This window comes from Lasiosphaeria miniovina, assembly GCF_030549165.1.
Source record: "Lasiosphaeria miniovina strain SMH2392-1A chromosome Unknown B0T26scaffold_2, whole genome shotgun sequence".
Lineage (NCBI taxonomy): Eukaryota > Fungi > Ascomycota > Sordariomycetes > Sordariales > Lasiosphaeriaceae > Lasiosphaeria > Lasiosphaeria miniovina.
The window spans coordinates 5,196,810-5,223,055 of record NW_026848221.1 but is presented as its reverse complement, the minus strand read 5'-3'; the positions used below and the strand labels follow the sequence as shown (position 1 = coordinate 5,223,055).

Sequence of the window (26,246 nt, the reverse complement as noted above, 5' to 3'; positions counted from 1 at the left end):
TTTTCTGTACTTTTAGACCTATTGAGCAGACAATTCAATGCGCTGTCAACTTCGATCGCGTGCAACATTGAACAAACCAGGCCATCAAGTGCCGAGCGACGACAGCCCCACTCTTAGTTCTGGGTGGTGATACCGCAGGAGGATGGTAATGCACAGTCAGCCAATATCGCTTCCAAAAAGAAGCAGGCTCCTGGGGCACGGCTCACTACAAGTCGCTCCCATTTGCCCATCTCTGACGCGGCTTGCCCCTTCTTATTGTTGGTTCCGGCCTGGGCCGAGCCGACACGTCTAATGAGGAAACCAGAAACCACCGTATTGCGTTCAAACCTGAGCTTCAACTTTCTTTCCCACCACCCAAACAGGGCTCCCGTCTTGCCCACCATCTTCCGTTCCTCGCGCGACGGGCAGTGAACCTACGTTTTCTGAACACGTCGAGTGCCCCTGGGCCAGCTAGGTCTACGCGAAACATGGATATCCCGTTGCTGCAGCTCCGCGATGGTAACAAAATATCATTAGTAAGATGCTCGCTGGGCGGCCACACTATTCGTGCACTGCCGGCCCCAGCTGAGATTCCATGTAGCTTGCCTTTGGAACGGGCACGGCGTGGTTCAAGGATGTCGGTGACACGAGTTTCAATCGCAGTCTTGTCGACCTGATTAAAGCAGCCATTGCGAAGGGTCTCTACCATCTCGACTGCGCAGAGATGTACGGAACCGAGGAAGAAGTCGGCATCGCCATCAAAGAGGCCGGCGTTCCTCGCGAGAAGCTCTTCGTCACCAACAAGGTCGCTCAAAGCATTGGCAATATCGCTAATGCGATTGACCAAAGTCTCAAGAAATTACAGACCGACTATTTTGACTTGTGTGTATTGCCTCTGCTTCTCCATGGAACATTCCCCCCCCCCCAACCCCCTCTTCCGGCTCTTCCCATTGATGCTGGGGCAAACTAATGCCGCACAAAAGGTACCTCATCCATATCCCATTCTTCGCCAAGTCCGAGGCCGACTTCCAGGGCGCGTGGAGGGCGATGCAGGAAGTCAAGCGGTCCGGCAAGGCACGGTCAATCGGAGTGAGTAACTACCTGCGCCCGCACGTCGAGGCGACGCTCAAGGGGGCCATCATCCCGCCTGCCTTGAACCAAATCGAGTTCCACCCCTACCTCCAGCGCGGGAACGATTACGTCGCCTGGTTGCGCGAGAACGACATCCAGGTCGGCTCGTTCAAGGGCCTGACGCCTGCCTTCCGGGCGCCCGACGGACCGTTGCGCCAGCCGCTCGCCCGCATCGCGAAAGCGCACGACACGACGGAGGCCGTCATCCTCATCAGCTAGATCATGCACAACAACATTGTCGCTATCACCACGACGACGAAGCCCGAGAGGCTGGATGAGTATGCGCAGGCGCTTAAGATCAAGTTAACGCCGGAAGAGGCCCACGAGATTACGGACGTGGGCTCGACCTATCACTTCCGCACGTCTTGGTCTAAACATTTCAGGGACGAGGACCGATCGTGATGTTTAGCTTTTTCATTCTTGATTTGAAAAAAAAAAAAAAAAATAGAGAACTTTGCTTTGTGTGGTGATGACAAGACCCACCTCTGATGGTGAGTTGGATCTGTACAATTGTTTGCATGCACTTCTATACCATGAAGTCCGTCAGATCTGGTCGAACATGAGGGCGCGTAGGTAGCTGCAGGCGCTCAAGAAGGAGCTCTATAAGCTGGAGCCTCTCTTTTGGCCCGAGCCTACGTACAGGGAGGGAATCAAGATTGTCAAATGAGATAGATCCGCTCGTTCACTTCCTTCCTGCCATCCTGAAAACCCGGGTAGTATAATTCAGTTTTACGCTATATATAATTTTTCAGTGGAATATAATAGGGTATTACTCCTTATCGTCGGGTTATTGCTAGGATAGTACTCCTATCTCCAGGACTCAGCTCGGCTCAGGGCGATACTCAGTACGCCTTAGCTCCTACTCAGGTTTCAAGCTAATACGGATTTAGCTAAAAAACGTTGTCGGGGGTGACTATAGAGGCAGTTAGTTGCTACTGTTTTCTTTCAGTTGAAAGCTAACTCGAAGCTGCGCCGCTCAGCCCCTAAACAAGGCCGACCAGCAAGCCATCGTCCTATGCGAACCGACCTCGGGGCAGCTTGCCTCTCCCGCACGGTTTCTTCAGGGGGTGAGGCACGACGGCCGGTACTCCTCACATGGTGTGAGAGCAGCGGCTCCGTGCCCCCAAAATCTCGTTTGCTCGCCACGCAGAAGTCCAGGGTGGTACCGGTGCGTCATCAGCGAGTGAAGCGCGAGACGACGATGCCATTAACCTATCACAGCCTTCTCTAATCAGCAGAACCAGATCAGGCATCCAGTCTGGCATCCGGTCCATCGAGACGTGGGGCGCCTGGTCCGGAATAATAGGGCTCTGAGTGATAGGCAGAGGCAGAACAACTGCCGAGGTCTAAGTTGCTGTCGACATGTAGCGGGGTGGCAGTGTCAGGGCCGCTGACGCGAAGACGGACAGCCGGTCCACGAGCCTGGGCGTCGTGCTGTTTTGTTCTTGTCTTCTTGGTCGTCGTTGCCCTTGTCGCCCTCGTCGCCCTCGTCGCTACGGGATCCCCTGCCGAGGTCTTGGCTACGACGGCCGGGTACTCGGCTGTGTTGGTCGTGTTTGTTGGCGTCAACAGTCAGTAATGATCAGGGGTTCAGGGGCCGGGTAACAAGGGGGTTGTTTACACCCATACCCAATGTAATCTAGTGTATGGATGCTTTTTTCTTTTTCTCTTCTCCCTGGCCCGCCCCCCCCCCATACCGCTTGTTTTCGTACGTTTGGCAACTGAACTAGCAGGCCCTGAGCGAGCAAAAATCCCATTCCTAATTCTACCAGAACCTTGTTCCAATTCAGAGAGCAATTTCCGCGCAACTGCCGACGCCTTACCAAGTTGGAAAGCAACTAGGTCAGGAGGAAGTTAGTTCGGTTGCCAAACGAACAATTATGTGCAGTTTAAAGTAGTAGCCCGCCCTCCCTCTGATTAGAGGACCAGTATCGTTCTTTACCTTCTTTTTCTTGCCAGTCTTCAAAAACCATGTCTTTTACCATGAATTGAGATCGCCAGACCAGTGCACGCAGTACTGCCTTTTTCTTTGTCATTTTAACTACCCGGCTATGGATTCCTGTTCCTGTACTCTGTAAGGCTCGCCTGCGGCTCGTATTGGTGTTGTTTTCGTGGTTGTTGTGTTGTGGTGCCTTCACCGCTTCAGTAATTGATGGTCTTATCGAGCGAGGTTGAATCAAATATCGGCTGTTGGGCCACGAGTGGACAACCCACCTAAAGATACTAACGCTACCTACCTAGACATATTCAACACTTCGCCATATTATAAGCCCCCTTCTTCCATCCGCACGGCGACTGCATCGGGAAATCCAAAGACCTGGTGCTCAATAGACCGATACAAGAGTACTGGAACCGCGAGGGCAGCGAGCGTGCTTGGGGCTGTCTCGGAAAGACTGTGGACTGTAACATCTAACCCGAGCGTATTTGATCTAATTAGCAATGATATCCATAATCAGTTGGCTTGACGAGTCTGTAATTACCTCTGCCACGCCGTCTCTTGCGACGTTCCTGGACGCAGTTCCACAGCAAAAGGCATGCTGGAGGCAGTGGAACAAGGAACGCAAATAAAGAAATGAGGGCTTCAAGTTCATCTCCATAACTAATCCTAGGATGTGTAATGGATAACAGGAGAAACTGACGACCATCAGCAGCGCCAATATGGCGGCATCATGTAAAATTACACCAAGCAATGGCCTCCTATCACCGACATCGAAGTCGTCCCGGCCCCTGAGTGAGGCCCTAGTCACACGAGAAAGTTGAAGCGACTAAGGACAGCGCATTCAAGACAAGAATCCGGCAATCCATTCAGAAATATAGGTGCTAGCTCTGAGCTGTTTATCAAATAAACTGGCTGGCCATGAGGCCAACCTAAGCCCAAGGACGGCGCGTACCTTGCAACGTGTGCCAATGAGGCCTCACTCGGAGCCAAATCATGCCGTGTGGCCCCAACTAAGGCTTATTTTTGCACGAGAGTCTGACCGAGAACATAGCGGAAGCTTAGGGTTTAAAACGCCGGGCAACCCCCCCTCCAGTCTGTCGATGACTTTTTTCTTTTTCTTTTCGTGACGTCTCTCAGTGACACCCCCAAAATTACCTACCTTTTCATTAACCCCGGGGTCCCGGCCCACGCCGGCTAAAAATACACTACCTGACCAGTCAGGAAGGGGCAGCGGAACGGCCTGGGCTTTCGGTCTTGCCTCCGGCGGGCTGTTCGCAAGCTCCCCAGCAGCGGCTTCGGTGGCTCCATTCAGCCTAATCAACCGAGTTGTTTGGGTGGGTGCCGGTTCAAACTTTGACATGACTACCTTACCTACTCGCTAATCATTTTAAGAACCTGATTTACGGGGATTGCCCGAGGGAGGACAATAACATTGTCCTCCCTCCCCCCCAATCTCGGCGCAATGGAGCAGTGATCAGGTATTCAACGACCCTGGGGGACTGTGGGGAAGTCAGTGTGATCTCTATGGCATGGGGCTTGTAGATGATGGTGCCAGCTTCCCCTGGTTCTCTGGGTCGTTGGACTTCAAACACTGGGCGGTGGACAGTGGTGTGGGAAATGAGACAACGCACAGGACGACGACAACGGTTGGCCGTGAGCATGGGCACGAGCATCACCACTTCTCCCCTGGAGCAGCAGAGCCTCCCCCTCTCAAGGAGCAACAGACCGACGACTGGGAACCCCCAAACTTCCCGATGTCGGCCTATCTCACCGACAAGCTGCAGAGAGCTGGTTCCTCCTCCCCAGCCTGGGGTGGCCATGGTGGCTCTACATCTCCTGGCACTTCCACTGATCTTGGTCCCACGCACGGGCCGGTTGGTGTGCCAATGGGAGCCCATGGTACCGCTTTAGTCTCTACGTCGGAAGGCTCCAGCTCTTCGGCCAAGAAGGACAGGTGAGTAGTTAAACGCCCCTTCTTTTTGGTCCATTGAAAGCGCTAATGACCTCTGCCTTGAATCGGGATGAGTGGTAGCCGAAACTATGCATGCACAGAGCCCGGTTGCCAGCAAGCATTTAACCTCAAGGAAGGATGTTCACAGACAAGCCAACTCAGTCCACCGGAAACAGCAGGGTACTTGTCCAAATTGCATCAAGGTTTTAGCCAATCGCTCAGACAACCTGAAGCGGCACTTGGACAAGTATTGTAATGGACCAGTCTGGCTGGACTGCTAAACATCATCACCGTTATTATACGCTTAATTAGCCCACCACTTGACTACCCTAATGCTGTTAGGGAACGAACCCTGACGCTTTTAGGATAGGAACGCAGAAATGCGGCCACAACCCCTTACCGGTCGGGACCTGTATCCCTTGCCGTCGGGGGATAAGAGGAGAGTGTAGCCCCGTCAATAAGTTTACGAGAAATTCTTCACTGAAGTTTGCTCGACATTTACCTCATGACGAGCCTGCATCTAGCCGAATCACTCGCCGCCGCCGAGTTCCGCAACTAGCAACGTATCGACCTCGACGTTGGCAGTCGGAACTCTGGAGACGACCTTCCCGCCGAAGGAGAATAAGGTAGTTGACATTGTCAACGCCCCATCGATGTTCTCCCTCAGCAGGAAGGTCGTCTCCAAAACCCCAACTGTCAAGTCTTGTGTTTTCTCGTTGATTCTCGTTGATGGTAACCGCCACGCTTTCTAGTAATAGGGGTTGTGTCAAGATTTCTCGGTTTCTTCTTCTTTTTCTTTTTCTTTTTCTTCTTGACCCGGACGAGCAATTATCGCTTTTTCGTATTTAATTTAGAGTTAGATGTCAGCATTAGCAAATTGTGCGCCAGTTTCAGTTCATATACTTCTGTTTAGAGATGATAGGAAGAAATATTAGAGAAATAAGAGAGTGTCTTCATTCTGGTGAGTCCCGAATTCTTGACGAAGAAGGAAAATTACATCGTCCAAGAGAGACGAAAATGGCATTTGAGAGAAGGAAATTTGTCCAAGGTAATTAATACCTTCTCAGGTGAGGAAGGTGCGTTCCATGTTGCAGTGATGATGTTTCGGCAACTTGGAATGGAATTACGTAAGCCACACGGAGATACAGTATCCCTGTCAGTACTCGTGAAACGCTCTGACCCCTGAGACAGAGTCACGCAGCATGTCATTACACGCGTGACCGATTGCGCCAAAGGTGTCAGAACGAAGGGGCGAAATACAGCGCAATCAAGAATAGACACAAGAAGAACACAAGACGGCCATCCATCTCATTGACCTTTTCCCCCTACCCCTATCTCACTACTTACACAAAGTCCCACTCCCGAGTCCCGTGCAGCCCAAATCCCCAAATCCCCCAATCCTCCCTCCGCGCAGCTGCCGCGAAGGACCCGGCCGTGCCGTCTGGGCAGACAGACCGACAGACAAGTTAAGTAACACAGCAGGACCCAAGAATACACCAAAAGTCCCCTCGGTGCGCCGCCCACCCGCACCACACAGATGCTGCACATGCATACAAGTTCCGTACGCAACTCATATCTTTCAATTTATCTCATCCCGCAATGGATGCATTGCTAGGTTGCTTGCCGCTCCACGTTTTGGGGTAAAGTCTAATTTAGGGGGGGGGGGCATTTTTAACTCTCTCGGGACTTTCGTCCACGTTTCACTCGCACTCCCACTCACAGACGCACACGGCCGACGCAGCCACACAGACGCACACACATACGACACCACACCTACCAGGAACAAAAAGGACGGAGAGAGAAAAAACCCCCATACGCAACGTGGCACAAGACACTCACGCAATTACTAACATGTGCGTCGCCGGGCTTCCAAATATAGATAAATACCTAGATAAGCAGAGAAAGGGTCGATCCTCCTACTCTCGTCCCACAATCAAAATACATACACGACACTCTAGCTCCCTCGTGGCAGCTTCCAGCCGGTCGCGGTGCTGTGCGGGAGTTTGGGTGTGTTGTGTTGCCGCGCCACTCGTCGAAAGTTCAAATCCCCCCTTTCCTTTCCGTAGGCACATAGCTACAGTAAAAACACAACGCAAATGAAACAAAATATAACAAGAAAGGAGGTGGGATTCCCAATCAGGGCCGACTATATGAGTAAATGAACCAAAAAAAACATCTCTAGCCCGCAGGTATCTCCCAAGCTATGACAAGAAAAAAAGAAAAAAAAGAAAAAAAAAAGAAACCGCGTTCAGTCAGTTAATAAGTCGTCAAAAACGTTCCTTTCCGTAGAATGCCCAGCCCCAGAGAAAACAAGACCAGAACTGGACAAATTACACCCGTCTGCTAAACGAAAAACAAGCCCGAAGAAAAAAGGGTAAAAAAGGGAAAAAAAGGAAAAAGAGAAAAACAACCCGACCCTTTCTGTATGCATACATGGCTCATAAACCGAAATCTGCACACGCTCCGCCGTAATCATGCTCCTCCCACTATTTCCAAAATAATCTAATAATAATACGGGCTTCGCATGCCCCGCGAACCAAGCCTTCTCTCTTTCCAAACCCTCTTTTTATATCTCAGCTTCGTGTCACCGCCGTACATCTCCAAAGTTTCCGTTTTCCACGCTCGGATACGCACCGCCGCTCATCTCGGCCCAGTCCCAGTCTAGCGTCATCGGCAGGCTGAACAGGTCTTGCGGGAGCATGGGCTGCTGGAACATGCCCATGCCGCCCAACGGTGGGCTCCCCATGCCGCCCATCCCCATGGTAGCGCCTATGGCGGCGGCTCCCATGGCACCGTAGCTAGCCGGGTCCCCAAACCTGTAGTCACCTTCACCCCCACCGTTGGCTGTAAAGTCGTTTGTCCAACCAGTAGGGGCGATTCCGGGCGACGGGCTCTGGCTCATCGTGTGCGTCATCGGGCTGTACCCGTTAGGCGGCGTGTGGTAGTCGGTTGATGGCGGTGAGAGATGCCTGTGGCTGTTGCCGTTACCGTTGCTGATTCCATTCATATCGCTGTGGCTCGGCTGAGGCGTCGCAGAACTCGAGGTCCCGGGTCTTGGTGTCTGGCCTTGGGCCGCTGACGAGGGGGTGTGGGGAATGGGCCTGAACGAGGGAGACGGGGCACCGCCGTTGGATGCCGAGTTGCTCGACGTTGTCTTGCTATTCGACGAGTCATGGCCCTTCCGCTTCCGTCGCATTGAGTGGTCCTTTTCCGCCTTCTCGATTACCAACTTGGCTATCCGCTCAAACTCGGAGCAAACGCCGAGCATGCGATGGACGCCGCCAGTCTCGGCCTCGACACCGAGAGTCAGGAGAAAGGTTACAACCACATTCATGAGCCTTGTGTCTGATCGCGCTCTGGGGTCAAGAGGGTTCTGCAAAATATTTCCAAACAATGTGACGAGGGCAGACACGGGAAAGTATAACACCATCCTACATAAAATGTTAGAAACAAGGCAGTGTGCTGGCAACAACTGGAGGAAAATGGCTCACCAGACACAAGAGAAATCCCCTTGAGGGATGTATTTCAGCAGGGAAATCGAGGCTCTTGCTGCTGCGGTGCACAGTGCTGCCGAAGAATAGACGCGAGGGTTCAGTGGTCTCGCATTGAGGCCCTGGATAGCATAATTCGACAGTCGGCTAGTCCAGTACCCGTGGTGTATCGACATGCGGTGAATTGTAGTCAAACAGCTGTAATAGTTGAAGTGCAGCATGACGATATGTAGGATAAGCGGAGTGTGCGACGCCTTAATCTCGTGCTCGGGCCGGAAATCGATGGGAATGCTGTCTTTCCAATCTTCGAGTTCCTGGTCGAGCTCTCCGATTGTGTTAAGCAGCTCGCCGTCCGACTGCTTGGTTGCCTTGGTCGAGTACAGCTTGTTGTACACCTTGCCCTCAACCATGGCTAGCTCACACATGACTCGGAACAGGTTCATCTTACCCTTTCCGTCTGCCAAGGGAATGTTTCCGATGTTGTCGACGGGATCGGCATCGGGCAGGCTCACGTTCATGTCGTCGTCGTGTTGCGCCGGGGGCCTTCCCGATCTCAGGCACAAATCCTTATCCAGCATGTAGGCAATCCAAAAGACTCTCTTCCGCTGCTCGATCTCGACGGGATTCAGGTTGAACCCCGTCACGCGCTTGTGTAGGCCGATGCTGTGCGAGAGTCGGATTGCTGTGGCGATCAAGAGAAAAGAGGGCTGCGGGTTGGGCGTTCCCTGCATGAAGAGCGCCATCCCCAAGAGCGCCTGCACGCTGAGCAAATCAGTGTTCCGCATGGTGAGCTCGGTGAAGACAGACATGGCATTCTTGAGATAGGCCCACGCCTTTTCATCTTCATCAGCTGGTACCAGGTTGCTCATGACTCGCAGACGGTGAGCAATGGCCAGAGCCACATTTAGGCTCGCCCACCATCCGGACCCCCGGTACGGGTCGGACGAGTATTGCCTCTCTACCAAGTGCATGAATGTCGGCTGGTGGAATAGCGGCAGCATGCAGTTGAAGTTCTCGAAGTAGTCTTTCAAAAGGGACAGCGCTTCTGGCTTTGGGGGCAACTCCCTAAAGACTGTGCGGCGGAAAATGTCGCCGAACACATCGGGCTTCCAGGCCGTCCATTTATGGTCGTCGATCGAGACGTCCGAGATCATCTGCTGGAATGAGTTGTCTCCCGTCTTCTCATTCACCCACTGTATCCCCTTTGGCGAAAAGATGGAAAACCCGGACGACGAGCCTTTCGTCTGTTAGCAACCGTCCCAAAAAGCCCTTTGGTCCGATTCACATACCGATATATCTCGTCTCGCCATAGTTGTTGGTGACCAGAGAGCACATCATCTCCGACAAAGCAGCAACCTCCTCCTGTTCCTCCTCTTTCTTATCCGGCGTGAGGGATTTCCTCTTCTCGTCCTTTGACGGCTCGGGCGATGTCAGGGAGCTTTGTGGCGTCGAGGCGTTTCCATCCTGGGCCGACGCCGTCTGGGATGGCGAAGTAGGGTCCGAGGCAGCCTGGGAAGCTTGTCTCGACTGCTGATGCTTCTCGGCGAGCTTCTTTTCTAATGTGCCGAGGTCGGTAGCCCCATTGTCGTCCTCGCCCAGCAAGCCTACGTCAATGCGTTAGCCAATAACTCGCCGGCGCACATGTATCGACAGCACAGCAGGTCGGGATAAGAAATACCTGACAGCCTTAGCAGGCTTTCCATACGGCCTAGGCGGTTCTCGAGGCCCTCGATATATTTGGCCCTGCAAGCAAAGTGTAAGCCGACATGCCCGCAATGTCTGAGACGTGTATGAGTATGAGACTGACGCACCCTTTGGGGGGGTTCCTCTTCTTCTCCACCTGGGTGAAGACACATTCTGTCTTGTAGTTGACGCAGTGCGTGCAGAATGGCAGTTTCCCGTCGCACTTAATCTTCTTTTTCCTGCACATGTCGCAAGCCTATAAGACAAGAGACTACATTAGCGACACCGAATTCCCTCATGGCGCACAAGCAGCAGCTCGGTGTAGGCCATCCGACTCACCCTCGCTATCCTCCGCCTCTTTGCTTCGTTCGAGTCTTCGAGTAGGCCGTGGTCGCCAAACATCTGGGCGACTGACAGGTCGGGCGGGAGCCCGTGTAGTGGCATGCCATGTTCGGTGTATCCGCCAAAGATCTGGGGCGGCTGGTTCATCAGTGGCGGGCCGGCCATGGGCAACTGGAAGCCGCCGTGCATGTGGTCCATTGTGGGAGAGGTTATCGCCGAAGCGAGGGACTGCGCTGTTAGTCGTTGTCGATGCGTATGTTGGGGGGTTGTTGCGTGCGGATACGCTCGTTGCGTGGACCGAGAAGGAAGCTTTGCGGTCGTCTGCGGCGGTGGTGGGCTTTTGGGACGGAAGGTTGGGGGAGGCGACGTTAGCGGGGAGGATTAAGGTGGGCAGTTAGGCAGGTCGAGCGTTGGGGGAATTAAGCTAGCCGCCGTGCAGGGTGGTGTATGCTATTATTACAGGCGACCGCTTAACCCTCGTCGGGTTGGTCGAATCAGGCGCAACTCTTGTGGCCCGGAAGGCCCGGAATTCGGGGGCTGAGCTCTCTCCTAGGCGGGCTGTCCAACAAGCAACATTTCCTCTCGCGGGGGTATTGGATCGCAGATGCGCCACGCGATCGTTGCGCAGGGCTAGGCGAAAGTGAGACTGGAACCGCGATCTGGGGCTCCCGTTCCCTATTACACTGGGCTACTCCGTACTAGTGCCCTAGTGCAGCCGACCCTATTGCGGCGAGAAGATGAATCCACGCCGAAAGTGGAATAGGCAACGACGTAATAGGCCTAATTAACGTAGAAGACTCGAATAGCTCGGGTGGCGCTTTCGAAGCCGTCAGCAGGCGGGGCGAGGCGTGCGTTCTCAAGAGCAGGTTGGCGACAAACAGGCGAACGCAGAGCAGCAGATTGAGTTTGTCGATAATTACGGCGAGGATGAAAGGGGGGCAAAGATGAAGCAGAGACGGACTCGGCACGAAAAGGACGGGCCAGCACGGTAGTTTAGCACTGAAGGTCGAGACAGGAACAGGAACCAGGCGGCACGATACCTGAGGCAGGGACGTTTACGTGTGTGGGGGAGGGAGGCGGGGGGCGGAATCGTCCCGACTTAGCGTGTGCACGGTGGCCGGTGGTTAGAAACCCAGCAAATTCAGGGTGCACCTGGCACTTCTTGCCCCAGGCGTCATGATTGATAAGCCCCGCTTTGTGTCTTGGGCCTTTCGACGGGAACCACGACGGGAGCACCTGGAGAAGGCGCGCCCATGGGCGCCGGGCCTTCTCTCTGAGGGACAGAGACTCTGCCCATTAGCGGCTACCTGGAGTGGCACGGATCGAGGTTCCATTCGTCGTTGACACTCCGGACAGGGCAGCATCGGCCGCATCACTGCATCGGCCGCCCCACTGCATCGGCCGCCCCACTGCAGCAGTGGCGGTCTGGGCTGTCTTGTCTCTCGAGTTTGCATCATTTTGCAGTCGGTCGACGGCTCTCTCGCAGCCCAGAACGGACACAACTTTCTCTCCTGTCCTGTAACTATCTGTTTCTGTATTGTTTGTACTCCGTACACCGCAGCTCATTGGAGCAGCTGCCGATATACATAGTATAGCATCCATCCTTCCAACGGATACCGACTACCCCAGACGTTTTGCATGCCCTGGGATCCTCGAGCGCTGACACCTGAATCTGATGTGCATACAGGGGACCGGCGAATCCAGTGCCACCCTGCCCCCCGACCCGGAGTCCGGTGTTTGGAACTGGCTGGAGCTCAACCACCTTGCAGCACTTGCAGAGGACGAGACTCGGGAGAGGCAGTTGGAGCTTTGGACCTTGAAGTCGCTCTCTCCTGCCTATACTAGTTCGAGGTGCTCGTCCTCGGTAGGTATCTATCCCCGAATCTGCTGTCCCTGGCCGCCATCCCCATCACAAGAGAAAGCAAGTCTTTCGTAACTGCTCGTGTCCGTCCACCGTCGTCATATCCCGCCAGCCCTTTTTCACGTAATCCTTGCCTCCCATCAGTACAAGGCAGGCGGGCGGACGGACGGACGGGATAGGTACTTAGTAGTAAGTGATGGCGAGGCGTGTAACACACGCAGATCTGACCACCGCGCGGCCCAAGTGGAGCGGGATTTGGCTCGTGCCTCTCTCTCCACGTAGTGGCCAAGCCAAACCCTTGCCAGAATCCTTGTACTGCAAGATGTCTAGCATGTGCTGTACCAATATAAGCACTTGTGCCTCACCAGCCTAGTTCTTCCTTGTTGTGGCAGGTGGGTCCCCGAGAACCTTGCCTGTCTGTGTCTCTTGTTGTCTGCATCTCTGTCTGTCTAGACCCAGCACCAGTTTACGGATACACATACGTAGATGTTTCTACCAAGTGGCGCACAGCCGGGGATGCCCGCCTATTTGCTGCCCTCGTGTGTTCTGCTTCTGTCCGGCCGGCCAGCACAAGGGGTGCTCGTCTCGTTTCCATGCTCGGGATAGCTTCGTGTAGTTCCTTCCGTATACCGCGCCCAGCCCGCCAAATTTCACCCAAGGGGCTCGCATCTTGGCTAGGTGCTTCTTCAATGCGGCGAGGAAGGAGACCGGGAAGCAGCACGCACGCACACACAGACAGTTTACAATACCCCACCCCCAGGAAAGGAAATAGATAGAGGCAAAGTTCCAACCCTAAATGGGACTGGTGGACGATTTCGTATCCCGTCCCAGTCCCAGCCCAGCACACAAAATCACTCACTCATCCATGATAGCCTTACACACAGATACGACAAGGGGGGTGTAGGCCACCCACCAGTTGGGCGTGGGTTGTTGCTAGCTATGCGCAGCAGTTTGGTAGCTCCGGTGCCCGAATCGGAGGAAGGCGGGCGGGCGGGCGGTGGGCGGGCAAGCAAGCAAGCCAAAGCAGGCAAGAAAAGCAAAAAAAGAACGGATGACAAAACGAGAGACGAGTAGGTAGTTTTACCGATTCCGTACCATGTCATTGATAAGGTGCGGATGTCAAAAGCCTAAATGAATTCCCGAGAAAATTAACCACATGTATGTATCCGTATCCACCGTCATTATCGTGTCCCCTCAACAGAGACATGTTTTCACTTGCACTGGCTTCCTACCAAAACCCCTTCTGCTGCTGTGCTTCCATGCCACGACGTGCTTATCTATCACCACTCGTATAAAAAAAAAGGCATTGGCTGGCTAGCATCAGCTTACTGCAAACACGTGAGAAGGAGGGATTCTCGCAAAAAACTGAAAGCACGGCTGAAGGATGCCCGAAACCCCGATAGGAGCGGGGGCGGCTGGTGTAAGTGGCTGGCTTGGCTACCTAGCTGGGCCCTGCCTGGACTGACTGCCATGGCGGGATCTGGGATCTGGATCTGGAGCTGGAGCCGACCGTTCACCCACCACTCTCAGGCAAGGTTATACTGGTTACTATACCTACCTAGGTAGGTATGTATGTACTGGGGGCGGGCGGGAAGACGAGGAACAGGCACACACTGAGTCACTGACAACAGACTGTGCGTCGGGAGTTTTAGTTTCTGGAGCAAGGTACTTCGTAGAAGAGACAAAAAGATTGGATGGATGGATGGAGCCGTGTGTGCGTGTGCGTGCGTAGTTGAAACGTCGAGGCTCCCGCGCGTTTCATCGGGGACCATTCACTTTTTTCGTTAGCCATCTCAAAAAATAAGAACGGGCTTTGCGCCACGACAACTTACCTAGGTAGGTTTTGAACATCCGAGCGGGCGATATAGCCCAACTCCCCAAGAGACAAAGAAAAACGAGAAAGAAAGAAAAAAAAGGAAATATCACGGATCACCTCTAGCCCTCGAGAATACATAGTACAGAAACGAATCCCCGAGCTGCGTCTTGTGCCTCCTTCAGCGGCAGTGTTGTTGGCGGATGCGAAATCCCATGGGCCTCATGCCACGCCATACAATGCCATGCATACCTACCCACAGTTTGCCCAATTTCCCAGACAAGGCGATCGAGGGGGAATAGACATGCGTCATCGAAGCAGCAGAGCAATCAGCAACAAAGCCATCCCAAACCAAAATCAGAATCTCGGAATGGATCGAGCGAAAGAATGGAATAATTTGTCATGAACGTTGTGCAGTGCAGTGCAACCCAAGATCCAAGCGGTGGGGTCGCTCGAGCGCGGGCTGCCTCCCAGCCTTTGAGAGCCCTCTTTCCCTTGTTTCACAACTGTCTCAACGCTCATCTAGAGTCCTGATGTTTTTTTCCCCATCTTTTAGTGAACACCCCTTCCCCCCTTAAACCCCAACAACCCTCCACCCCCTGACTCGGATCAACTTGGCTCACATATATGCTCACATATGCGATCCCATACTTGAAGAGGATCGCTTCATGCCTGTGACACGTGCCATGAGATCTGCAGTGCTTTTGCGGTCGACTGACTGACTGACTACTGTGTAACAGCGGGTTCACTATTGGCTATTGGCGCGCTCGGGGTCCTCGAAGGCTCCGTGGAAGCGTTGAAGAAGCCTCCAGAAGCCCACGACCATCAAAAGAATTCCGCCGTGCCCGTCGGAGTCCGTCGCTCATCATGTGCCTGGACGAGAGACAAGCTCACCAACTGACAATGGCACCTGGGGATAGGGGAACACAGCCACGTAAACAAAATGAAAACAACGGCTAAGCTGTCGCCAACCATGTGGTAATCCAGGTCAAAGATCGCATCAATAACTCGCTCTCCCATATTCAATTGTAAATACCTCCCGTTTAGGGTGCCAGCTTGCTAATCTGGGCAACAATATACACAGAAAGACTGGCGATAAATACCTCCCGCGCTCAAATGGCGATCTGAACCAAAACAGAGAAAAACAAAAGGTCCAAGCCTTAGCTTGGAAAAGAATTTGGCTGAATACCCAAAACCAGCCCATCTTCCGAATCTATCGTATGACGTGCAGCTGACAGGAAGCGTCTCCAAACAGGCCGCGAAAGCGTTAATGCACCCAAGGCTCTGCTTCCATGAGCACCCCTAGCCTTGGCCCTAGGCGACTGGTTTCAGACATTAGAGAATAGGTGACGAAGAGGACTGGCTATCGAAATGACATCATTACGGGTGCGTGCGCCATCAAGTATCCTCGGTGAACCGCGAGCCGGATCCGCCAGACCCGCGCGACCCGGCTTGCGGCATGAGGCTCCGACCGAGCGGGTCGATCGTCGGAGGAGTCAATGGACGATGGTCCGAAAAGAAGGCCGCTTGCTCCTTGACCGGCGTCCGGCCGGGGCCGGACCTCATGATTGGCACGCCGCTCTCCGGGCGCATCGGCGACCCAAGCTGCAGTTGTAGTCGCGGTGCGTCGTCGAAGAAAGCCTGCGAGTCTCTGTAGTAGGATGCGCCGCTCATCGTACTGTCGTGGGGATTCCTATCTTGGCGGTCGCTGGGGTCGCTGTAGCCGTCTCCCCCCGATTGCAGGACTGGCAGCAACTTCTTGCCCGAGACCCGATAGAAGCCCCTCTCTCCGGAGCTCGGCTCGTCGGCGGGTCCTTCGGCAATTCGTTTGTTCCCGCTCAGCTTGGCGAGGGCGGACGGAATGGCAAACGGAATGGACCTCTGCGACATCATTCCCCCCCCTCCGCCCGACCCCGAGGGTTGACCGCGCCCCTGGAGGGGGCTATCTCCTCCATCTCCCAGGAGCATAATCTTGCCACCTTGGCGCTTCTTCCACTTGATAATAAACATGAGAAACAGAGCAATGATGGCAATGCCGGCAATGCTGCCAACTACGCCGCCAATGACGGCGCTCTGGGCAGCAGGCGTGAGCCCGGGGCTGGGCGAACCCGTCCCGGTTGCAGAGGCTTGCGCGGGCGCGGTAGCCCCTCCGCCAACGCCCGGGGCGCCATCGCCACCGGCCCCGGCCGCGGGGGTTGTAATCTGAAGATTGAGAGTAGTGGTCGCAGTGATAGACTGGCTTTTAGATGATTGCTTGGAACGAGTGGATGAAGATGACTTTGTAGAGTTTGTGTAAAATGAATGCACCGATGTGCTGTTGTTAAAGAGTGACGGGAAGCGAACTAACGAGCAATATTTAGTTTGGGTACTTTTCGTGCTTTCAATGTCACCTGGTAAAAGGCCATCTTACCGGATGAGGAGTTGAACCCCCCAGAGGATGAGAACGTGGGAAAAGAGGTGGCGCTGCTGCTGGAAGGAGCGGGCGTCACCGTCTCCTGGCCGGAGGACAGCGACAGGGGTGTCGACTCGGCCCGGGCGGAGGCGGCGGTGGACGAAGGCGCTCCATCGCCCGATACCTGGGGCGCAGATGCAGACACGCTGGGCAATGCGTTACCCAACGCCGAAAGACCGGCGGCGGTGACACCCGCGACGGGTTCTGACGGCGGGCGTGTGACGGCGTCGGAGAGAATTGTTGCGACGCTAATTACGGCGCCCGTGGCATCGACGACGTGCACGACGGCGACGGTCTGGACGACGACGACCTCGCGGGCGTGCAGCTTTTTGTCTTCTGGTGATGAACGAATGTGGTTGTTGTTAGTATTGCTCTCGTCGCCTACGAGTCCGCCGCGGGCAACATGCTGCTGGTCCTGCTGATGCGGATGCGGAGAATGCAAATGACGATGGCGGTTGTGGTTGTGGTGGTGGTTATTGCGGGCCTGAAGGAGTGAAGACCCGCCGACGTGGTTAGTCATCGTGCCGACCAAGCGTGGTGTGGCTGTGAAGGCCTGAATGAGCGAAAAAGGTAGCTGAAAAGGGAGCAGCGTGGCCAGGTTTCTATTTCGGAACTTCGAAGGGAGCCCGTATTCGACGTGCGTGACTGCGCTCGTGTGTACCGCGGCTCGTCAGCTCGAGGGGGCGGGCGGTGCTGCGTGGTCTCGAATTGGTCGCCCAGCGCATCCTATTCAGTCGAATTCGTCATGGCTAGCCGTCATCCCATCATCTTGGCTACGCAAGTCGGCAAACTGTCGGTTCGGGTGCAGGTCAAGCTTCGTTCTCGGCCTGGGCTTCGGCGGCCGTCCAGTGGAGTGTCGATGCGGGCAACTTAACCGGGCGCTCCCACAACACCTCAGGGCCGTGGTCGTGGAGTTGGACCGACGATTCAGTTGCGCGCCAGCTTGGATGCGTGGCGAGGACGGTTGCAGAAGGGAAAACAAAAGGAGACGGACCAAGTGCCCGCGGCGCGAATGGGCTGCGCGACATCAAAATAATAAGAGATGGCGATTAAAATGAGGTGTAGGGGCCCTGCCTGCACTGCTGCTGGGTTGGCCTGATCCCAGATTGAATCGCCCCAAAACACCCGTGTTGGCTGCGCTAGAACGGACCCCACAGCCAACGGACAGACGGCTTTCCAATCTCGCTTGGCTGAGAAAGTTGGATTTCTGCCACGATTGGCCAATCACGCCTTGCCAGAGACCCTGCAAGATTAGCGGCACATCACTCTGCCATTGGACAGCGAGTTTCGATCTCTCTTGGAATGGAAGGCGGAACCTTGAGTTCGTGTTCCTGAATTGATTGCCTTCGTCTTCCGCATTGACAACATGAAGTCTATTTGAGCCGTTTGTTCGCCGGCCTCTAATTGTCCCAGCTGTTATCGCAACCCGCTCGAGGCAGATACCCGGGCTCATCCCCAACGGTTCTTGCCCTTGGTCCTGCTGTGATTCTCAAGTTTTTTGTCGTTGCCCGTATCTCTGAGGATGGGCTAATGCGTTTGCACATGTTGCCAACCGATACAAATCTCCTTCCTCTCCCGATTGTTTCACCACAGTCTCTTAGGCATGGACGGACCCGGCCCGAATTCTTGGCGCTGGATGGGAGACGCAATCACCCGCTTCTTGCAAGGAATGCCTGCAACTGAGACTGAGAAGTACACGCGTATGGAGCATCATGTACTATGCCTTGCGCCTATTATTAGGTAAGGTATCCGTAGGTCGGTTCGCACAGAAGCCGTCTGCCGTATCCTGTAAAACGAGGCGCCGTTCTGGGTAGCGGAGGCTGTCGTCGTTGATACTCTCCGCTGCAACGGTTGCATTCAAGAAACCAGGAAGCCGAATACGTACAGCACGGCCTGTTTACGCGCAGGATTGAGCGAACGAAATGTCAAAAACAGCCTACTACATACCTTAGTATTAAAAGTCTTGTCCCTATTCGCGTTCCGAAGAAACTTCCATAGGTCGACAAACACCAGTCCCTTGGTTATGCGGGGCACCACTACCAAGAGGTCTGCCGCATGGACATACGATCCGTTCTCCCCCACCACCCCCACCATCCCCATTGGTATCAAGTCCCTCACACGGACTCGCTTCTCCCATCAAACCTAAACTTCACGTTTGGGTTTCCAAAAGTTTTTCAGGTTTTTTGTTTCCAGCCCAGAAATGGATTAGGCAAAATTGAACACGGAGCCGATGCCGCAACGGCACCAGCTAGCTGTACATACATACCTACCTTCCTATCTATCCATCTCCACAAATAATTGCTACTTTGCCTTATTTGTGTGCCTATTCTGAAACCCAAAAATCGACAGCTGAGCTTCGCTGACGTCATGGCCCAGCCGACGACAACGGCGACGAGACTGTCGCCGGCGCATTCGATGTCGTCGCTGCATCTGGTAGAGGCTTCTTCTGGAGGCGTAGTAGACTGGATGGCCAGCGGGCCGGGCTCGTCAAGTGAGGGCCCGGGAAATGACAGTGACGACTACTACCCGCGATGGAGGTCGCTCGATCCGCGGTCGTCGTCGACGCAGTCCCTGGCGCCCTCGGAGCGCGAGCAGCGGCGCACCCTCCTCATCATCTACGTGCATGGCTTCATGGGTGACGACTCGTCCTTCCGCTCGTTCCCAGCCCATGTCCATAACTTCCTCAAGAGCGTGCTGGCCGACACCCATGTCATTCACTCCAAGATCTACCCCCGCTACAAGACGTACAAGGCCATCGAAGTGGCCACGGACAACTTCAGCACCTGGCTCGAGCCCCACGAGTCTCCGACTACCGATATAATTCTCGTCGGCCACTCCATGGGCGGGCTTTTGGCTGCCGATGTCGTGCTGCAGGTGTGTTCAGTTGGCTTCCAGTTGTGCCTCGAGACAAGAGCTCTCGCCTAGTGATAAAGAAGGGTGTGTTTGGGCTTGTTACGATCACTGCTGGACTTTCAACTGACTGGCCGACCAACCGCAGCCAACTCAACCCCCCGTGTATGGATCTCCATTCCGCCACCGAATCTTGGGTACCATTTCGCTAGATGCGCCGCTGCTCGGCCTGCATCCGGGCATCGTTGTTTCGGGCATCACGAGTCTCTTTCGTCCTGCCCCCGGCCTGCCCCCCGCACCCGGGAGGGCGGAGGGTTTAACACCCGGCTTTGCACCCGCAGGGCCCTGCTCGCCTAATCTCTCCATCTACTCAGAGCAAACTTCCTCTTCCCCGTCACAATCACTGGGGGGAATGTCAACTCCGAGCCTGATGACAAGTACATCCTCCTCGAGTGCACAGCCCCAGGGCCTTGATCCTTTCTTCAACCCCGCCTTCTTCAACGATGCGTCCTTTGTAGACCGAGGGTGGCTGAAGAACGTGGTCCATTTTGCGCAGAAGCACAAAGCTGAGAACCTGTTCGGGGCGGCCGCGAGCCACATTCTTTCGCATCTCGAGTTTGGCGGCTGCCTGGCCGACTATTCGGGGCTGAAGTTGAGGTATACCAAGCTGAGAAAGCTTGAGGACGTAAACGACCTCAACCCACTAAGCGGTGGCATCCGGGTCCGTTTTATCAACTACTACACCATATCAACGGGGATACCGAAAAAGAAGCAGCCAGGTCATGAGCCTGCTCCAAACGCCACAGCGGAACCCAAAGATGAAGCCAGCGTTCAGCAAGGCTACTTTCCGGACACGAAGTCGCTCGACGCCGGAGCCTCGCAGCCAGTGACTCCAAGGATATTGATCAAGAACCACAGCGACAGCGGCGTGAGTCCCGCGGCTCTTGAGATGCTTGAGCCCATACCAGAGCCAGAATCACCCGACCGGACTCCTGCAGCACTTTGGCAAGAATCCCAGCTCTCTCTCCGTCCAAAGGTTGCCAGCAGCGACGGAAACGGCGAGCCCAACACAGCAGCACTTTCAGAACCCGCAGAAGCGATCGAAACCGAAGCATTCGGCGATCCAGACGCCCTCGCGCTGCCGCCGATCCCGAACCTTCCCAGTCCTCCACCTGCAGCACCAGACTTTACCAGCATCCAGGACAAGGAAGCGCGGAAGCAGGCCGAAAAGGAGGCGAAGCGGGCGCAAAAGGCGTACGAGCAGGCTGTCAAGAGCCGGGAAAAGACGATCAAGGAGCGGCAGAAGCTGGCCGAGAAGCAGCGGCGCAAGGGGCTCAAGGACGCCGAGAAGCGCGAGCGCGACGCGCAGAAGGAGCGCGACAAGCTCGAGCAGAAGGAGCAGAAGAGGCTCCAAAAGGAAGAGCAGGCAGCATTGAAACAGCAGCAACAGCAGGCATCGCAGGGGGGGGGAGGAGAATCCGGGGAGGCAGCAGCAGCAGCCGAGCCCAAGAAGAAGCTGCGCAAGTTCTGCATGCTGCCTGGCAAGAACAGCAGCACGGGCGAGCGCGACACGGCGTGGGTGCCGGTACACATGGAGGGCGTGGACGAGGTCGGCGCCCACTGCGGCCTGTTCTTCGCCGAGGGCGCCCACTACGAGAAGCTAGTCAGCGACGTGGGCACTCGCATCGCCGCGTGGGTGCACGAGGACGCCTCGCGGCGCGCCATAGCGGATCTTGACTGAGATTTATTGTACAACAGTAAAGGTCGGTGAGAGCAGAAGCGTGAGGTAGTGGAGATAGCAGTATCGAGTACATAAGGCGCGTGCAACGTACATAGCAAGCAGCAGTATTTACAGAATTGATGCCTACGACGTTTGGACTCTCTTCTATCCGGTAACACGCAATCTGTAGATACTTCTCTGGACAGATGGGAGAAGATTTGGACACCCGTCACTCAAGCTCTCTCCCGTAAGCAGGTCATTACTGCTCAGCTCTGTTGTGTGGTTCCCTCGTTTTTACGAAACGCCAGCTTCCAATTCGCCCAGCCGATACTGTTTCGGCCGACTGTGTTGAGATATCAAGATAGCACCGCTCCGTTGCGGACTATTTGACTAGGTATGGATGCAAGTTCCACGTTCGTAGACCACTGAGTCTACTTCCGAAGAAGAAAAATATGAAGGAGAGAGAAAAGAAGATCTACTCGAAACATCTATCTTAATTACACATTAAACATGCAACAATAGGGTCTTACGGATAACGCCGGCTTGGTAAAGCCTTTACTAAGTCATTCATTACATTGAGATAAGGTTCCAGTATCCCAGATTTGGTACACAGTCGTTTGAGACGAGGCTTCCACCTAGACTTCAGGAACTATCAGGCTTTAACGCATGTCCAAATAACAAACTTACACTTGGCTAAATGTGACCTCGTTAACTTGATCATCACCAGGGTTTCCGTTCTCCTCCTCCTCCTCCTCATCATCATCATCTGAGCTCCAGCAGGTAGGTTAGCAACTGCTTGTTCGGTTCTCATTATCATAGTCTTCACAGGGTGATCGGGAGAGCGACTGTCCGTTTTGCGTAAGCTCAAGCTTCGCCTTTATTCCTTCTGCTGTCGTAGGGGGCAAGACCAGTCAGTCACAACAGGCACCGGCCCTCTAACAGGGTCCCGAAGATTAGGACAATCGCTGTTTGAGAAACTGGGCTGTTCGCTAGACTCCTAGACAACCTGACGGAGGACGGCGAGATTGAGGATGGGTACTTATCTTATGACTAAGATCGAGCAGGGCTAGGGTGTGTTTGTGTCTGCGAGTTCGCGAGGCGCCAATCTAATTTACAGACAACAACAGACAGCATAAATAGGTAGGTATTGCGTTTTGACCAGTTTGAACCGGCTCGCCTCCAATATACACCCTGTTCAGTGGCCAAGTTCACAAAACAAACAGAAAACCCCGGCAGCATCAGACCCAAACAGCCACCCAGGTTCCGACCCGACCGCAGCACGTCATCTTTCCGTATCACTACCATTACACAGAGAACAAAAAGCAGCAGCCACTGGCGCTGCCACAGACAGATGGATGGATGGACGCCACGCCATTCCGTTTCATCCCAGTATCTACATTCCGTTCCGTTTTGTGTCCTCTCAGCACACGGGCCCACACCGGCCAGCCCACGGAAGAAGATATGCCCTGAGCAAGGTACCTAATTTACCTGAAATGTGACTCTCGGACAAGGAAGCTAGCGGTCTCAAGACTCTCAAACGAGCAAAGACCAAGAAGCAAAGACGGGAAGGAGAAAGCAGGCCGCCACCTCACCTTCCACACATACCAAAGGGACCTCGTGCCTCACTTGCCCATGTGCACAAACACGCACGCATTCACTGTCACTAAGAACGTCACCAAGAAGAAAACAAGCACATGTGATCAAATATGCCTTTGCTTTTAATTCTTCCAGCTAGCTAGCACAGACTTGACAAAGAGTCTTTTTGAGGCAGAGCGGTACCCCGAAGTAGCTAGCAAAGGCCCTCTCAAGTGAGGAAACCTAGGTGTGGAAGAACTAAAAGTCCATAGACGTGCTCGAAAGCGAAGCCCCCTATGATGTGAGACGAACCCCCCAAAATAAAAGATGACTCTGGATGGAGGTGCGGTTTTTGCTCCCAAAAACATACAAACAATGCAGACAGATGCATGATGCGACCCCGGTCTCTGCTTGTCCGAAATATCGCTTTTCCTCCATCTCGGCGGCCATGGCGTAGACGCAATGACCAACCACCGTATGATTGATCGACTAAACAAATGGTCAATCGATCCGCGGGTCGAAGCGACCCGATTGCTCTCTCCAGCCTCTGTCCGTTACCATGACTGTCCGTCTCTCGCTCTCTCCGTCTCTCCGTGGTATGATCCCCCGCCCAATCCAGCCGAAAAATGCAAAGTCAAAATGATCTAGTGACCATGGTGGAATATGTCCCCAACGCCTTGCTGATGTAAAAAGAAATAACGTCATAAAAATGCAGATAAACTGCCCATTAGGATGGAGAAAATGGGGTAGAGGTCATGGCGACCAAGACGGTGGATGGCAAACGCATGCCCTCTACCTAAGCTAGCCCCCTTTCTCTCTCTTTTTTTTTTGGTTTCGTCTTTTCATGCTCCTATTGTCTGATCGGTGCAACAGGAGGCTCCTGGTTCTACAACCGCCTTTCCGCTCTCGGTTGCTGTCTCTCCAAGGCCCAGAGGAATGTGCAAGAAGACAAGTCTTCTCGATTCCTGCTGGCGCTTCTGAGAATCAACTAATCAACCAGGTATCACCCTGCATAATGATGATGAGGCGGAGTGTAGTCCAGCCCAATTCGTTGGGCATCCGGCTGTCAATGCCGTCGCGGCTCGAAGAATCGGTGTTTGGGTGACTTGGCAATGCTCTCATGCTCCAATAGGGCCATAGCCAGGCTGCCGGATCTGCACGAAAGGCTGACCACCTGGATGGCTCTGTTGCATGTTAGCAAGTCCGTTTTAGTCGGGATCAAATCCGTCGGTAGCCACCTTTTTGCGTCGCTTAAGGCCGGGAGCCATATCCCCTTCGCCCGTGGAGTAGCCTGTCTCGGCTCCATCATCTGGGAAGCCATCTCCGTAACCCTCGAAGCTGCTGTCACCGTAGCTTCGCTTCTTGATTCCGCGCTTGGGTCGGTTCGCCTCCTGAGCAACCGGCGTGTTCGTCTTTGCCCGCGGGAAGCCAGGGGTGGCAGTCAACGGCGTGTTAGGCGCGGTTGGTCTGGCCGACGTTGTCTGCTTCTCGCTTTTCACGGATCCAATATCCCCCAGAACGGAGCTATCCCACATGTGACGGGGAATGACACCCTTTCCCATCGTTGCAGCCCGAAGAAGCTTAGCTTTCGTCTCGGAGCTGAAGCCGTCGACAATGTCTTTGCCTCGAACAAAGTGGACATCCCACTCATCAACAGGGTACTTGGCCAGGTTGAGAATGCTATCCGGACGGTCGGGGTCCTGGTCGACCGAGTCGAAGTGACCCTGAACTCCCAGCTTCTTAATATGACCCTTGTACGTCTTTCGAATGGCATTCTTATCGCCGTTTGGTAGCACGCGGGCGACTCCAGCAGCAATTCCAGTCAAGCCGTAGAGCTCGAAGAGATCCTCGGACAAGAGAGGCTTGGACGGCGGATGCGCTGCGACACGTGAAAAAAAACGTTAACCAAAAGTCTCCAAATGAGAGAAGTAGGAATAAAAACGCAAGTCATCCGCGGGCTACGATGAGACCGGCACAAAGGCCGTGACACCAAGCCTGCGCAATCATTGGAGACAAAGCTGCCATTTCTGGCGCTTCATGTGCAGGTGAAGGGAGCCTTACGAGTTCTGCAAAGTAGGTATTTTTCGCCAACATCCAAATGAAGGTTCTCAATACCAGTTCTGCGATCCTCGATCTGGACTTTCTTCTTCTGTCGCTCCCCAACATCGTCGGTCGGACGCTTGCGCTTGTGCGGGGTATCGTCGCCGGCGAGCATGTCGTGCGTCATTTCCGAAGGGATCGAGCTTCCGTTAACGCTGTGGGCAGGAGTGGGCAAGGCGGTCGAGATGGTGGTCATAGAGCTCGTCACGCTCATGATAATGTCGCTGGTACTGGGGGAGAATTGGGAAGGGCTTTGCGGAGTCTGTGGGTGGAAGGACATGATTGATCGCGGGGATGGTTGACGATCAGAGGCAGGTGCGAAAATATTGGCGTGGTCGGAGTCGCTGAACGAGCGAGTGGCGACGGCTGGAACAACGAAGCCAGAGGCTGTCGCCGTTTTGACCTAGACTCGCAAAAGCATGCGAGGTCCGTTTCGCGAGAAGAAAAAAAGAATGAGAGCAGAAAAAAATCCTGCCAGTCGGTTGAAGAAGGGAAGGGAGGGTGGAAGGAAGTCGCGCGAAAGCGCCGACGGCTATCGCAGAACCTCAATCTGCCCTCATTCACTCTCTCCTCCGGCGGCTCCGGACGGCGACCGACTAGAAAAGTGCGGTGAAGCTTCCGTACGAGTTGGATTTTGTAGTGGAAGATGGCGATCGAGATATTTCGCAGGTCGCGGCCTCGTACTTGCACAGGGCGATTGCGAGACTCGGGCGGCACGAGGTGAAGGTCGGTGATGATTTAGTTGTGAAAGCGGGCACCGCTGGCTTTGGAGGAGGCGCAAAGACTCTCCCTTCTCCTCCACGCTAGTTGCCCAGTGCGCCCGTGCTCAGTGCAGTCAGGGTGTGGGGCAGACAGTGCGCAAAAGTCTCTTTTCTCCCCCCGTCACTTGTCACTTGCCTCGCCTGCCAATAGACCCCACAATTCCCATCTCAGATTTTACACTTGACCAATCGGGTTTGTGCGTGTCGCCCTGTCTTTGGTCTTTTTACGGGCCGTCGGACACTGTTCTCCATTGCCTGTCTGTCAATGGCAACTGAGGCTCGGTTTCATTTACTCGCAGGTTGGTCTTCATCAATCAGGCCGAATGCGATGCGCTGACTACCCGTGCATCGAAGCGTTCCTATTGTGTTCCATCCCCCAGCCGCTCACAAGTGCACAATAGAACCATTTGCACTGGGCAAGAGTCACGAGACTTTTGCAGCCTTCATGTCACTGGGACTCACCGGACGTGGCCGCAACGACCCATTTTCTCCTCACGCAAAGCGGCCTGACCAGGCAACAGGGAACTGCGGGGCTTCTGGCTACGACCTGATTTGCTACGTTTTTGTAACCTCCTGTCGTTCCCAAGCCACCGGGGTT

At 54.3% G+C, this 26,246-nt stretch overlaps 7 protein-coding genes across 7 annotated transcripts; 2 read left to right on the top strand and 5 right to left on the bottom strand.

The window, feature by feature from the left end:
• Positions 1–292: 292 nt before the first annotated feature.
• Positions 293–1,520, top strand: B0T26DRAFT_166784 (NADP-dependent oxidoreductase domain-containing protein). Its single transcript, XM_060433534.1, has 3 exons — positions 293–515; positions 581–861; positions 963–1,520. The coding sequence occupies exons 1-3, from the start codon at positions 468–470 to the stop codon at positions 1,327–1,329; spliced, it is 696 nt and encodes a 231-aa protein (XP_060301150.1). The 5' UTR covers positions 293–467; the 3' UTR covers positions 1,330–1,520.
• A 4,700-nt stretch (positions 1,521–6,220) lies between these two features.
• On the bottom strand, positions 6,221–6,699 carry B0T26DRAFT_166740 (uncharacterized protein). The gene has a single exon (XM_060433533.1). The coding sequence runs from the start codon at positions 6,546–6,548 to the stop codon at positions 6,309–6,311; it is 240 nt and encodes a 79-aa protein (XP_060301149.1). The 5' UTR covers positions 6,549–6,699; the 3' UTR covers positions 6,221–6,308.
• An 885-nt stretch (positions 6,700–7,584) lies between these two features.
• Positions 7,585–10,714, bottom strand: B0T26DRAFT_672844 (fungal-specific transcription factor domain-containing protein; the record flags this gene model as incomplete). The annotated part of the gene is made up of 6 exons (XM_060439516.1): positions 7,585–8,431; positions 8,492–9,728; positions 9,781–10,095; positions 10,170–10,234; positions 10,303–10,430; positions 10,514–10,714. The coding sequence occupies 6 exons, from the start codon at positions 10,712–10,714 to the stop codon at positions 7,585–7,587; spliced, it is 2,793 nt and encodes a 930-aa protein (XP_060301148.1).
• A 2,063-nt stretch (positions 10,715–12,777) lies between these two features.
• On the bottom strand, positions 12,778–14,760 carry B0T26DRAFT_697494 (uncharacterized protein). Its single transcript, XM_060441397.1, has 2 exons — positions 14,210–14,760; positions 12,778–14,152 (listed from the first exon to the last, which is right to left on the bottom strand). Exon 2 carries the CDS (start codon positions 13,478–13,480, stop codon positions 13,229–13,231), a length of 252 nt encoding a protein of 83 aa, XP_060301147.1. The 5' UTR covers positions 13,481–14,152; positions 14,210–14,760; the 3' UTR covers positions 12,778–13,228.
• Positions 14,761–15,588: 828 nt separating this feature from the next.
• Positions 15,589–17,162, bottom strand: B0T26DRAFT_672843 (uncharacterized protein; the record flags this gene model as incomplete). The annotated part of the gene is made up of 2 exons (XM_060439515.1): positions 15,589–16,532; positions 16,601–17,162. 2 exons carry the CDS (start codon positions 17,160–17,162, stop codon positions 15,589–15,591), a joined length of 1,506 nt encoding a protein of 501 aa, XP_060301146.1.
• Positions 17,163–19,009: 1,847 nt separating this feature from the next.
• On the top strand, positions 19,010–21,361 carry B0T26DRAFT_848606 (uncharacterized protein; the record flags this gene model as incomplete). The annotated part of the gene is made up of 5 exons (XM_060447614.1): positions 19,010–19,128; positions 19,180–19,516; positions 19,641–20,271; positions 20,332–20,520; positions 20,578–21,361. 5 exons carry the CDS (start codon positions 19,010–19,012, stop codon positions 21,231–21,233), a joined length of 1,932 nt encoding a protein of 643 aa, XP_060301145.1. The 3' UTR covers positions 21,234–21,361.
• Positions 21,362–23,995: 2,634 nt separating this feature from the next.
• On the bottom strand, positions 23,996–25,167 carry B0T26DRAFT_636338 (mediator of RNA polymerase II transcription subunit 19; the record flags this gene model as incomplete). The annotated part of the gene is made up of 2 exons (XM_060436821.1): positions 23,996–24,666; positions 24,849–25,167. 2 exons carry the CDS (start codon positions 25,165–25,167, stop codon positions 23,996–23,998), a joined length of 990 nt encoding a protein of 329 aa, XP_060301144.1.
• Positions 25,168–26,246: the final 1,079 nt, after the last annotated feature.